The sequence below is a fragment of the Anolis carolinensis genome, chromosome 2 (genome assembly GCF_035594765.1).
Source record: "Anolis carolinensis isolate JA03-04 chromosome 2, rAnoCar3.1.pri, whole genome shotgun sequence".
Taxonomy (NCBI): Eukaryota; Metazoa; Chordata; class Lepidosauria; order Squamata; family Dactyloidae; genus Anolis; species Anolis carolinensis.
The window spans coordinates 157,921,674-157,935,608 of NC_085842.1; the positions used below are offsets into that span (position 1 = coordinate 157,921,674).

General features: G+C 38.3%; 1 protein-coding gene across 3 annotated transcripts in view; it reads right to left on the reverse strand.

Annotated features, from left to right (window-relative positions):
* Window positions 1–13,935, reverse strand: part of pan2 (poly(A) specific ribonuclease subunit PAN2) — a 42,370-nt gene that overhangs the window by 3,934 nt on the left and 24,501 nt on the right. For 2 of the 3 annotated variants that reach the window (XM_008103994.3, XM_003216940.4), the window contains exons 13-22: window positions 12,888–13,030; window positions 11,887–11,990; window positions 11,493–11,591; window positions 10,670–10,746; window positions 8,972–9,113; window positions 7,140–7,277; window positions 6,866–6,925; window positions 6,252–6,342; window positions 2,564–2,721; window positions 2,298–2,441 (exon numbers count right to left, since the gene is read on the reverse strand). In XM_008103994.3, coding sequence (XP_008102201.2) covers window positions 2,298–2,441; window positions 2,564–2,721; window positions 6,252–6,342; window positions 6,866–6,925; window positions 7,140–7,277; window positions 8,972–9,113; window positions 10,670–10,746; window positions 11,493–11,591; window positions 11,887–11,990; window positions 12,888–13,030 — 1,156 coding nt within the window. The remainder of the gene's footprint in view (window positions 1–2,297; window positions 2,442–2,563; window positions 2,722–6,251; window positions 6,343–6,865; window positions 6,926–7,139; window positions 7,278–8,971; window positions 9,114–10,669; window positions 10,747–11,492; window positions 11,592–11,886; window positions 11,991–12,887; window positions 13,031–13,935) is intronic. The other variant, XM_008103995.3, reaches the window with a different exon arrangement.

The following is a 13,935-nucleotide window of genomic DNA, read 5'->3' on the forward strand; positions in this document are numbered from 1 at the left end:
TCATGATGCGTTGTTGTGAGTTTTATGGGTCCGGATTGTGGTTTTGTGGTGTGGTTGTGTTGTTACAACCTGGAGGGAAGGCTTTTGCGTTGTGTTGCCAAGTTTTGTATTTCTGGGGTGTTTAGTTGTGTTGTTATAGTCACGATGCGTTGTTGTGAGTTTTGTGGGTCCTGTGTGGTTTTGTGGTGTGGTTGTGTTGTTACAACTGGGAGGCAAGGCTTTTGCATTGTGTTGCCAAGTTTTGTATTTCTGGGGCGTTTAGTTGTGTTGTTATCGCATGATGCGTTGTTGTGAGTTTTGTGGGTCTGGATTGTGGTTTTGTGGTGTGGTTGTGTTGTTGTAACCTGGAGGCAAGCCTTTTGCATTGTGTTGCCAAATTTCGTATTTCTGGGATGTTTAGTTTTGTTGTTATAGTCACTGCGCAAACAACTTTATCATTTTATATATATAGATTTAACAAGGGAAAAAAGAAGCAATATTAGGAAGTGACGTAAGTTTAATGAAAACACCAAGCATTTGTTAAACTGCAATATGCTATGTGTGCCCTGGAGAAGTGAAGTTCCTTCTCTGGATAAAATGCAAATAAGACAAAGGAAGGAAAAGGGACAGAAAGGCAACTCTGCATTGTAATATGTGTGGTGAATCAGAAGCCGTGAGAGAAGATACAGAGCAGAGCTTGCAGACTCCCTGTTTTGGAGAATCCAGGAAATAGAACACTCTGTATATATTTCTGCCAGCTCTTGGCCAGTCTTGGGTCCTGCAGCACTCTTGCAATTTTTGCAGGCACATATAGCTCCTTTGTCCTTGATTAACTACAGTTATTAAGGAGGGAAGAAAGAAGCTATAAGGAAATCCTGCACATAAAGGAAGGGGTTTGGTGGACTTGGGAGAGTTGTGGAACAGTTTGCTTTGTCTATGAAGGAAGAACACTAACTAGAGAGGACTCTTTTCATGGAGTGATATAGAAAACCCTCCTGAAATCCTGTTTGAGTTGTTGCAGCCATCCCAGGGCATCCACTTTTTTCAGGTCACAGAAGGGCATAAAAGGGGGAGTGCAAGCTAGCTCGCTCTGAGCCTTTAGAAACAGGAGGAAAAGATATCTAAATTGGCCAATAGCTTTTTGATACCAAAGCTAGTTCTTCCAGTTCATTTTTCTTCTAGAATATTGTTTTCTCGAATATTGTTACACTCCACTGGTTGAAGAGGCCTGTGGTAGGGCAAAGGTAAGGAATGTGCATTCTCCCGAGGTTGAACTACAACTGCTGTCATTCTTGAACACAGGCCATGCTGGCCAGCAGTGATGATGGTTCCATACTCCCCATATACAGAGATACTAAGCTAACCTTTAAAGCGGGGGTCCCCAAACTAAGCCCCATGGCCAGATCCAGATCCAGCCCCACAAGATTGTTTACTTGATCCCCACTCTAAACTTTAGACTAACACTGCCACAGCCATTCGCACCCTGCAGCTACTGCCATCCTCTTCTTTCTCCTTAATTCTCTTTTCTGTACTGTTCCTTTCCTCTTTCTATCTCCCTCCAAAATTGAGATAATCCTCTCCATCCCCCCTCTTGCTTCTTAAATCTCCTCTCCTCGTTCTATCTCCTTCCCAAACAGAAGGATCCTCTCCACCCTCCTCTTGCTTAACTCCCCTTTCCTTTCTCCTTTTCTTGCTATTTCCCCCCAAAATGAAGGGAATCCTTTCCAGCCCATTCTTGCTTCCTCCATAGAATCATAGAATAGTTGGAAGAGACCTCATGGGCCATCCAGTCCAACCCCCTGCCAAGAAGCAGAACAGAAGAAGGGAGGAGGGAAGAAAGAAAAAGAAAAGGTAGGAAAAAGAGGGGGAAGGAAAAAAGGAAGAAAGGGAGGTAGGTAGGAAAAAGAGAGGGAAGGAATTCAGAAAGCGTAGCATAGTGGTTTGAACCTTAGACTGTGTCTCTGAGCCCACTGGGTGACTTTAGCCTAGTCACACTCTCTCAACCTCAGATGAAGACAAAGGCAAATTGGGACAAGAAAACTCTGTGATGGGATTGCCTTAGGGTTGCCCTAAGTCTGAAACAACTTGAAGGTACACAACAACAACAAACTATAGTCCGGCCCTGCAACAGTCTTTAGGACTGTGAACTGGTCCTCTGCTGAAAAAGCTTCAGGGCCCTTGCTTTAAAGTATATGGCAATAAAAGCATGTCTATTTCATAAAACATCTTAAATGAACAGAAATGTAAGACTAACTTCTCATCTTGTGCTTAAAGCACCAACATCACTTTCCCCAAGCTCTCACAGAGATTTTTCCTACCTGTTCTTGTGTGGAAATGTAATCATCGATAAAAGGGACCCCCTCATTGGGACCCTGTCCTCTGACGCAGGTAATCCTTGCCACGGACATCTGGCTGGGCTTAATGGTTGACTTGGTTCCGTCACTGCGAAGTTCAGCCTCTTCCTATTTTCAAAAGCAGGAACAGATGCATTTCTCAAAACTTATGCACAGAATAGTCAAAAGTTTAGGGATCTTCCTATCCTTCCTTGGCCCCTTTCTCCTCTCTCCCTCCGTGCAATGCGTACCTCATTGAGAGTGACAAACTCGGCATCCAGTCCCACCAGGTCTCCTGCCTGCGGCATCTCATTCAGCATGAGTGGGATAAAAGTGGCATGACATTTCCGCTGTTTGCGGGCGAGGGAGGCTTCAGCGAGCAGCACGCTAGCCTCAATAGGGTTCTTGACTGAAAGAAGGACAAGAAATGTGATCAGTTGGTTTACTCCATCGAGGAATGCCTATGGAGACTACATTCTTAGGAATAAGTGGGGGACTCCCATTTTTGCTGTGGGACGGGCCAAAAGAGAAGGCCACACAGGAAGGGATTCCTTTAATATACTAATTAGACTTGATTTCCAAAAGCTCTACACCAGGTGGAAAAGGTCAGCTATTTAGGACTACATGAGGACAAAGGGGAATAGGACTTTTCACAGAGAACCTGCTGAAATTATACTCAGCTAGAAGATTTACAGTACACAATGTGAGCTAGTTAGAGGATTTACCACACTCCATAGCAGCACTTAAGAGGAAGGATTTTCCTATTACGACATGTCTATAACAAGGGTATATCGACACTAAAGTTAATAACTCCAACTCACACCGCATGAGAAGTTGACCCAAATAAGTTTGGTGGTATGTAAAGCAAGGTTAGAAGTACACCAATACCACTTCATATTTCCATTGTTCCAGGCACATTCATTTCTGACAGAATTGCAGGAAATGTTTCTGAGAATCTGTCAGCAGCTGTACAGGAATGGAATAGCCAGGACTTAAGGGGTTGTTGTGTAGCACCTAAACTCAGCCCTCCTTTTACTGACTTCCATTTCACAATGTGCTCAAATGTTGTGCAAGTGCACCTGGACTTGAAGCAGCAAAGGGTTTCACCTCCAAAACAGCGTTTTTGGGTCCCTGTCTGAATGCACTCTACACTGACAGATTCTTTCTGCCGTATCATGATGAGCAGTCTGTTTCACTTCCTTCTGACTTCAGCATACTTCCTTTCACTTTCTTCCCTTGATCTTTGTGGTATGTGACTACCTCACAGCAACTTTTCTTCTAAGACTCACACCTCCTTTGTGGGGAAATTCCTAAAATTCTGGTACAAGGTGGGTCTCACCAGAATTTCCTTCTAAGTCAGTTTTCAACATTTGGCAAAAGAGAGAAGAGAAAGGCAACAGAGAATGTTAAAAACTGGGAGCACAGGAGGCAAATGGAAAGGATGGGACTGGAAATGATCAGTGCTGGGTAATTTCAAAAAGGATAAAACATTTGAGAGAACAAGAACAAATGTTATACACTGACAAAAATAAAAGTTTGACAAATGAAATTAAGATGCTATATGCACAACTGTCTATGCTGATGACAACTGAGTGAGAAAAGAAAATGCTCTACACAAAACAGGAAAAAATTGAATCAACCAACAGCACAGGAAAATGACTGGCATACAGACTGAGAAAAGAAAAAGAGAAAAAAATGATCATGGGAACACAAGATGGGAATGAGCTAGCAACAAATAATGGAAGAATATTAACTATGGATTTCAGTACAAGAAAAAATATTAATGAAAGATGGATAATATATCAGGATTTATTGAAATGGGAGAGCGGCCAACCTAATTTCAAAACAAGGGAAGATCTGATGGTAGAGGGATGAAATATGACTTGGGACTGGGAAAAAACAATTGTGGGAAAGATATAAAATGGATTTAAAACTATTTGGCTTTGAACAAAATAGAAGTGAATTTGCGTTACAGTTTTTTGTTTCGTGTCAGGAGCGACTTGAGAAACTGCAATTCACTTCTGGTGTGAAAGAACTGGCCATCTGCAAGGACGTTGCCCAGGGGATGCCCGGGTATTTGATGTTTTTTATCATTCTTGTGGGAGACTTCTCTCATGTTCCTGCATGGAGCTGGAGCTGATAGAGGAAGCTCATCCATTATGTGTTAATGATGACCATTTAACTGGTAAAATGTATGAATATTTATTGAAAATAGAAATGGAAAAAGAAATAATTGAAGAATGTATGGTTAAATGGACACAGATTTTGGCTATAATATAGAGAAGTGGGAAAATGTGGCAGAAGGGACTTAAATTTACACTAAATGTTTAAATGGCATTTAACAACCTCCCCCCACCCCCAGATGCAATAAGAAATGTTGGAAGTGTGAATTCCATGAAGGTTCCTATTATCATATGTGGTAGACTTGCAAAAAGGCCAAAAAAATCTGGAAACAAATTTATGAGATAATCCTAGAAATCTTTAAAACAAGAATCAATTACAAACTAGAACTTACATTATTAGGACTATTGGATGATGAAATAAAAAAGAACATGAAATAATACTGCAGTACATGCTTACAGCAGCAAGAATTTCATATGTTCAAAAATGAAAAACTACAGTTACCAACTGTAGAAAATTGGACAGTAAAGACTGAACAGTAAAGATGTGGGAAATAACAGAAATGGGCAAGTTGACTATGCAGTTGAGGGATAATTTTTCTTAGAAAAATTAAAATATTTTTACCAATATAAATGTGAGGGAAAGATATTATGTATAGAGTAGCAATATGTTGAGATATTTGTTTGCCAATGTTAAAATAAGCAGAAGTAAACTATTTGTGGGACATAAGGTAGAAGGAAAAATACTAAATAATAGAGAAACGAATAAAAGGAAAGAAAATCCACTTTTAAAATCAATTTATGTATATATGTTTTAGTTTAAACTTATATATGAGCAGAACAGAGAGATATCTTACGTAGTTTGATGTGTCTTGGTTGTTAGGTATGTTTGTGTTTATGGATGCGTAAGTATTGTTGTATATTTATTTGTGTCTTTTGTTCTGTTCAAAATCGTAATTAAAAATATTGGTGGGCGGAGGGAAGCTTTTTGAGTAGAGTAGTAGAGCAAATGACCTTCAGCAATTACAGGAGCAGAGTCCAGCTTTAAAAGTTATAAGACTTTATTGAAAGAACTAGATTTCTATATTGGAAAATAAGGGCCTAGCACAGTGGTTCTCCACTGTGGGTCCTCAGATGTTTTGGTCTTCAACTCCCAGAAATCCTAATAGCTGGTAACCTGGCTGGGATTTCTGCAAGTTGTAAGCCAAAATGCTTGGGGCCCACAGGTTGAGAATCACTGGCCTAGCATCTAATTATTTAGCTCTCTGCAGACAGCTTTGTCTCTCTTCATGCTCACAGAAGAACAAAATGGAGGACTCAGGCGCTTGCCATATGGCTAAAAACTTTGAATAGGAAGAGGTGTGTCCTTGAGAAGTATCAGTCTAACAAACAGAAATAGGAGAAAAGGATGGGGGGGCAGACAGAAGGCAATAGGGAAAGGGGTTTCCTTGTCAGTTAACTCATCTGCCTATCTATTGTGCAGAATGTGATTGGGTTCCAACAATCAGCACAGATTCACAGTCTATTATAAGCAAGAAAACCCCCCACACATTTCCCCCTTCTTAACTGAAGGTTTAAACACTGGGGGGGGGGGGATTCCCCCAGACTGTATAAAGGCCACCCCCCAGGCCTGTGTCTGTTTTTGCTGCCCGTGCTGTTGCACTTACCAGTGCACTATTGAAATTTGGAGGCAAGCTAGCAGAAGGGAAGAGATACATTACATATTGATAGCATGCTTGAACTTGGCTATTTTGAACCAAATGACTGCTCTTGCTCCATCCATGTAATCAAAGGCACACATGCAGATAGATTCACTCACTGGTTAAATTGTACTTGGAGTGGAGGTTCCTCCGTACATAATAAAGGATAGCAGGCACCTTCCAGCTCATGTCAAATTGTACAGCCTCACACTGCAAATCCAAAAGGAAACATCAAATAAAGAATAAACATCAAAATGGGAGCACCGCGAGTTGAGTGTATGCATCATTGAGTTTGTGAGATTAGAAGAAGAAAGGGGGAACAGAGCAAAATTCCCAAATAATGTATTGCAAAAAGCCCATGGTAGGGCCCAAGTAACAGCTTGGCATAGAGAAGTCTTCATGGCATAAATTATGGTTCCTGGGATCTAGTTTACCTGCTTTGGTATGATATTATATCTCTTTTTTTACAACAGGATTAATAGTGACATTTCCTTCCTTCCTATTGTTACTGCATACTGATTAATTATGCTTGCTTTATTCTCCCATGATAAAAAGAAGGTTGAATTAGTTTGACATTAATGTACATAGTACTATTTGCTATCATAGGTAATTCAGGACAGGATCCGATGCCTGATCTCAACAGCTGAGAAATGTAGCTTGATGAGATTTTAAAAACCAAGTTTTTTACAAATTGAAAAAAAATCAAGAATATAAAGTGTTCTGGTCTTCTTACCTTGTCCACAGGCTCAATGAGAAAATCATTGAAGAGGTACCATTGCTGGTGTGTAACACCCTGGGCAAACAGAAGGAGAGGAGAATTGTGTATCAGTGGCTGCCATTTTCATCCCCAGACAACATCACAGTTGAACAGTGAAGACTACCTGTAGCCAAGGTGGCTTAACACAACAGAAGAAGAGCCAGAGATTCTCCTATTGTTTATACAACAGTGATGAGAGGCCTGGAGATGGAAACAGCATAGGGATTTTTTATTCTTTTAATTAACTCACCTCTTTTCTTTGGTGGTAGGTTTCCCCCACTTTGATGTGTCCCACCAGGCTGCCCCCAGTGCGGGAGTCCAGAATGTGCACAACAGTTGCCATGAGGTCATACACATATGTTGACTCCTGATCTTCCAAGATGCTCAGCTGCAAAAAGGAAAATGAGCCCATCAAAAAATGAGAGTTAAAATGAGAGTTAAAAATTTGATTTTTTCAGCAGGCATTTAATAACGTTTACACAGTAACCAGAACTGATTGCCAATCACTTAGCACTTTATATCTACATTCTGTGTATTCAGCTGGGTAGTAATATTGATTTCATGGATCTTTTAACTGATTCTATTTTAATAGAAGTTATTTTATCCAATTTATGTATCTAGTTGATGTAATGTTAGTATTGATTTCATGTTGATGCATTTTATTTTATGTATTATGTATTTTATATATGGCATCTTTGTATGCTATTTTGTAAGCCGCCCCAAGTCCTTATGGGAGATGATGGTGAGTATAAATAAAGTATCATCATCCTCATCATCATCATCAACAATGGGATCTGATATCTGAGCAGCTTAAGTATAAATTACACACACATATACATATACACTCACACAGGATGGGAATGGGCAGACTCAACCGACACCATTCTTCCCAACAGTGCAACACATGTACTCATGCACACAGGCAACAGTGTATATGGACAGACTAAGCTGCCAAATAATCCCCTCCCAAAAAGGAGTGAAAAACTGCAGAACTCTTTAATAATCCCACAGTTAATCCCCATCTTGATATTAATGAAATAGTGTATTCAATATAAAATGCTATTAAAAATAGAAAACAAGACTACTGCCCAAGTTTCTGTTCCACCTAAAGATTTTCATCTATATCCCCTGAGGTATAGACTAACCCACATCTCTCTTGTAGCATCATTTTTGTAAAAAAAAAAAGAGAGAGAGAGAGAAAGAAAGAATAGAATGTTAAAAGTACAACACATGGATGTTATCTACTCTCTTTTATTGTTCTCAAGAATCCCTTGCAGCCTGACTGGGTCTATTCAGATTCATAGCTGCAATTTGAGAAAAGGGAACTCTCTTGGAGGAATACCGTAACTCTTTATTGGACAAGCATGACCAGGTTTTGCTTTCCTCCTGAAGTGCAGGCCTTCTTTTCATATTCCTATATATAGGAATTCTACTCTCACATTTACATTACCTCAGTTTTCCCTACACCAAATAATTTCTTCCACTTTTCTCTCAGTTTTTATCTGTTTAACGCTTCATTTAATTGTTTTTAATTTTTGTATTTGGTGTGTTTTTAAATTTATCGGGCTGTGTCATGTTATTGCAAGCTGTCTTGAGTCCACACAGGGAGAAAGGCAGGGTATAATAATAATAAATAATTCATGGAAATGATGTGATATAAAACCACATACTATAGAGATGCACAGTAAACACACAACTAGCAGAATTTTGGCTACTTGTTTTTGTTATTTTACATTTGTTTCGTACAATTTATGAACCCTTCATTGACACCAACACACACGACTCACTGTTCAAACACTAAACTTAGTTCAGATATTACTTAGGCATAGCTGATTCCCTCTGAAAGGGAGCAGAACTGGGTTAGATCCCACGGCCAAAGCTACTATGTGAAAACATTGCCAAACATTTTACTTTTGTAAAGTGCTGTTTACTTTTACAAAAGTTTACTTTTGATTTTGTTGTAAGCTGCCCCAAGTCCTTATGGAAAGGGGGCGGGATATAAATAAAGCTTGTTGTTGTTGTTGTTGTTATTATTATTATTATTATTATTATTATTATTATTATTATTATTATTATCATTACTTCAGCACTTTCATCCCAGTTGTAAACCTCCAGCTCCTTGTTCTTGGAGAGCTTCATCTTAATGGAATAAGGAATCCATATGTTCTTCAGCTCTTCAATGGAGGTATAAGAATGGCCCCCCTCAGCTCCTCCCAATTCATTCCTGAGAACAAAGTAAATACAAGTACAAACAGTACCAAAAAGGTTGTAAGAAATTACAACAAACAAACATAGGCTTCCACAGTCAATTTTGAAGCTTTCTGAGAGTTAATTAGAACCAACATGGAGAAACCAAAGAGATGAGCCTGAAAATTTCCAGAACAAATGTATTATTCGTGTTATCATCTATCTGATGTCTACTTCCTATGCAACATTTTACTTTTCTGGAGGAAACATCTAAGACAGAAAATGTAATATCGAAGTGCAAAACCATCCATATATTTTACAGGCAAGAATTAAAATGGGAGTAGTAATATATAACTCGCCCTTCAGACATTAGTGGACTGCAATTCTCAGAATTCCTCACTGCTAGTTAGGGCCACTAGGACTTAAATAATAAATACATGAAAATAAAATCCCATACATCCTGAGTTAAAAGCAAGACTGGATAGGGAGGAATTCGTTTGTTTTTTTGTAAAATAAGGGAACCACTTTATGAAGTATAGGCATGATGTTGAAGGTTAGTCCCATGTCCAGTCAGGTTAAGGTGCTCTAGGAAATGGAAAAGGATGCTTTTGTCTCATATCTATTTTACAGAAGGCAAGTGTGCTCTTGCTCTGATTTTTGAAGTCACAATATATTAAGGCAGCCTGATAATTTGGGGCTGTGTAGAAATTGGCATTTGCTCCTATAGTTACTATTGATAGTCATGAATTTCACAACCTGAAGTTAAGGTCTAGCTCAGAGCACTGGGCACTCAGGCTTTAAATGCATTTTAATTTAAAGTCAAGGGAGTACTCAACATTGTCCATCATAATCAGTATGACTCTGTAGCATGAACTTCTGTGATTGAGTATTTGTATCAGTCCTGGCCAAAGCCTGTCCTTCTATCTTTGTTTCAGCAAAACCAATTGCTCTCCTAAATAGCAAGTTGGATAATACATATTCTGAGTGTGGATTTTGGTACATCCATTATATCCAACCATGAATAAACAAGACATAAATTTTCATTTCAACTATGCCTTTAAATACAGATGACTCATTTGCAAATATGCAACCATGATCAAATTGTGAAGTAACGAAATATCATGAAATTAATTATTTCAGGAATAATATTATTCCACCATATAAGCAGACTGATGACACTACAAACAGATTGAGTCTCCATGGGAAGAAAAGCAGGGTATAAATAAAGTGAATAAATAAAACATTAAAAATGATTTCTTATTTTTATTTTGTAGCTATGCTCACAAGAAAATTCACACCAAATAATCCTGTTCAAAGTTTTCTACAGCATGTTAGTTCAGACTATAATGCTATATGAAACCTAATACAATAATTGTTCAGTCTACACTGCTGCAGTTTCTATTTTCAATGTGGTTCATGCCTTAATATAAGCAAGACTGGAAAAGAATGATATTGCCATTTGCTTTAAACAATGTATATAGGGGCTTTATAGGGATAAGGCCAGAATCTGACTGGAGAAAATACAGCTTTTCTTTTCCCAGGGTAACAAACAATTAGTACATATATAAGCCAGTCTACAATGTAAATGCTTACCATTCCCCAAGAGATGTTTCTCTACTGGTGGGGAGTTCCAGGCCGCCTTTCTTCATCATCAACTTCTTAAAAGAATACTATTAAGAAAAGATGTACCAAAATAAATGTACACTCAAATGCTTGGTAACTTATTCAACACAAGATCTTTTCTAATTCTCCAGGCCAGTTTCAGAAGATTGGGAAAAGGAGCTGAATAAGATGCCATACTTGGTACATGACACATGACAGAAAGCAAAGGCACACTTTACCTCTTCTTTCCCCTGCCTTCAACAGCACTAGCAACTCAATGGGCCAAAATAGATATAGCCAGTCACAAGTGCATTTGGTGTTTCGGGGTTTTTTTTGGAAACTGGCCACATATTAGCTTAACTGCTTTAATGTGGGATTCACCCTAAGAGCAGGAAGTGCCAGGAGAGCGGATTTCTTATTTGGGGAGGGGATAAGGGGACTTCAACATCCACAGGGGGGAAATCTGACAAAGTGTTTTCTGACTGAGCTCCTACTCAGGGCCGGTCCAACAATGAGGCGAATTAAGCGGTTGCTTTGCAAAACATACGGGGGCGCAGTTGAGACTGCTTTTACTGTTGATTTCTTGTAAAACATGATGTTTTGGTGCTTAATTTGTAAAATCTTAATGTAATTTGATGTTTAATAGGCTTTTTCTTAATCCCTCCTTATTATCCAACATTTTCGCTTATCCAATGCTTTTATTTTTCAGTGATTGGTTTGGGGGGGCGGCAAAATTCTGTTCGCCTACACTTGAAAAATACCTAGGGCCGGCTCTGCTCTATACTGCACAATTAATCCATGTACTTATCTATACCTCTGCTTGCATCTTCCAAAATTCTGCCTCCTTGGAACTGTTCACTTCACAGTTAATGACCAAAACGTCAGGCAAGCAGCGGATATTGCGGGTCTGGACCTTGAACAGCAGAGAAAGAAGGAACTTGATGTAAGGATAAGGGGCAAAGATAAATATTAGGACTACCACTGCGGCTTTATTTGAGACCACACTGCCTGATCAGACAAATGATCCTTTAAGAAATCTTCTGGATATAACAAATGGAGCACTACATTTTTCAGAGAAATCAGTATCAGAGATCAAAACAAGCAGATATAAAATGACATTTCCTAGTTGGAACTTTATTGTCCTATCTATGACATCAGTTAGAATTTTAACTTCAAAAGCATAATGGAGGTTTTGCCTCCTGGCTTACCGTGGGTTGGTACTTTTCACAATTCTCACACCAGGCCTGAGTGTTCTGTTCCAGACAAATGCTCCTTTTCAAGATCTGAGCAAAGTCATAATCTTTGATATTATCTGGAAAGACAGCAAGAAAAAAAGTGTAACCTTCATTACTACAAAAAATTAAATCAGGAAGTAACATCTAACCAGCCAGAAAAACATCATGAAGAAAAATCTGGGTTAGTAGAGATCAACTGCTGATCATGAAGGCCCAATGATATCAAGAAACAGTTGACCAGACTCAGTGACAAGCATGAGTCCCCTCAGATATAAATAAAGTTAATTATTAATTTATAAATAGGACTCTAATTTACCCAAGGGGTTAACATTAAATAAATACAGCCCAAATAAGTAAATAAAGAGCAGTAGACTTAGACTCAAGAAACCTGGACTCACAAGTCCCACAAGAAATCTGAGTGGGTTTTCTTCAACACTTTTATAGTTCCTCTGCAGATAAGATAGGGAAATATAATTATAAAACTATATAGGATTATTCTGAGATATCTAGGACAATATCTGCAAAGCAATGTCTGCAATTAAATAATCAAAAGCCCCCTATATACATTATTAAATGTTGATCCTTAGCATTTAAAGTTAACATACCACAAGACACCTGATCACTTCTTATCTTGATTGTCAGGCTGTACTCAGACAGATACAGTATTATAAAAGCAAGAAAGTCACAGCTTTCCTAACTACCATGTGCAATGTTCTTCTAAGGTATGTGATGCAAAAACGGAGGTTTTTCAAATTTCTAAATAAATGTATTCTATCACATCTTGAGAAGCCTAACTTCAAACTGATTTTAAATCCAAGTTGTTCCAGTCTCATAAGCCTGGAAAGACCAAGTGGAAAGCCACAAGAGGCTTGTTGGAGCTGCCGTGCTAGTTTTCCCAGGTTTCAAAGACAAACCCCACTCTGCTATTCACTCCATACTTCATCTGTTCTTCTATTAATCTGCAAACTTCATACCATTACTTTCTGGATAGGAGAGAGTAAAAAGGAGTGTTGAAGATACTCGGACTGTCTCTTTGCCACAACGACACATGCTGCAGTTCTCCACTTCACAGCTGAAAAGCTGCCCAATGACTGAGTCCCCTGAGGACCCAAAGCTACTGGAAGAAACAAGACTATTTTAAGCAGAGCCTTAATCAGACATTCAGAAGATTAATGCTGAATTGCATAAAAGGCAATAAACAATAAGCACAAGCTGTAATTTAAAAATCCTCTTTAAATGAGGTCATGTATCTACTGTAAGATACTTAGTCAAACACATTTATCAATTGTAACTTATTACAGAAAAGGTACCCAAAATACATACACCTGTATCTGCTTATAATTCTGATTTTTTGCAATGTTTTCAAAAATTGTATACACTATTTAACAGGATTAAAGAATCTCATACCAGAGAAGTGTCACAAAATTAGAAGACAAACTTTTGAAGCTCTGTGCTTCAAAAATGCAATCACTTCACAGCTGCGCAGAGATGACATTTTGAACACCTTACATAAAACTGCAATTTAAGATGGAATTTGTAACTCCTGACTAAATCATCATTATAACATTTATTTTTTAATATAAATGTATTTACTTAGCCTTCAAATAATCACCATCGTTACTATTAGTTGTTAAAAGGTTTGTTTTTTTGGTGGGAGGATACCCTGCATTATATTAAAAATTATCAGTCCACTCTTAAATTAAACAAAATATTCCTAAGAAGTTGTTCGATGTGGTCACCTGTTGTTCTGTTGTTTGCAAACAATCGAACAACAAAAATGTATATGTTGATGAAAACATTTCAAAGATGAAAAATTGCTTGAACTGAATTACCTGTCCATTACAAAAGAAACCACTGAGCTTACATTACATAGTAGACTGGTAACCAAAAGCATTCAACTTTTTCAGAGCATTGCAGTAAATTTAATGATATATTTAGTCTTTGATGCTATTGAGATGTCATATAAATGGGATAAATTCTTGTTTTATCCCTGAAATACATTTATATAACACTCCAACAGAG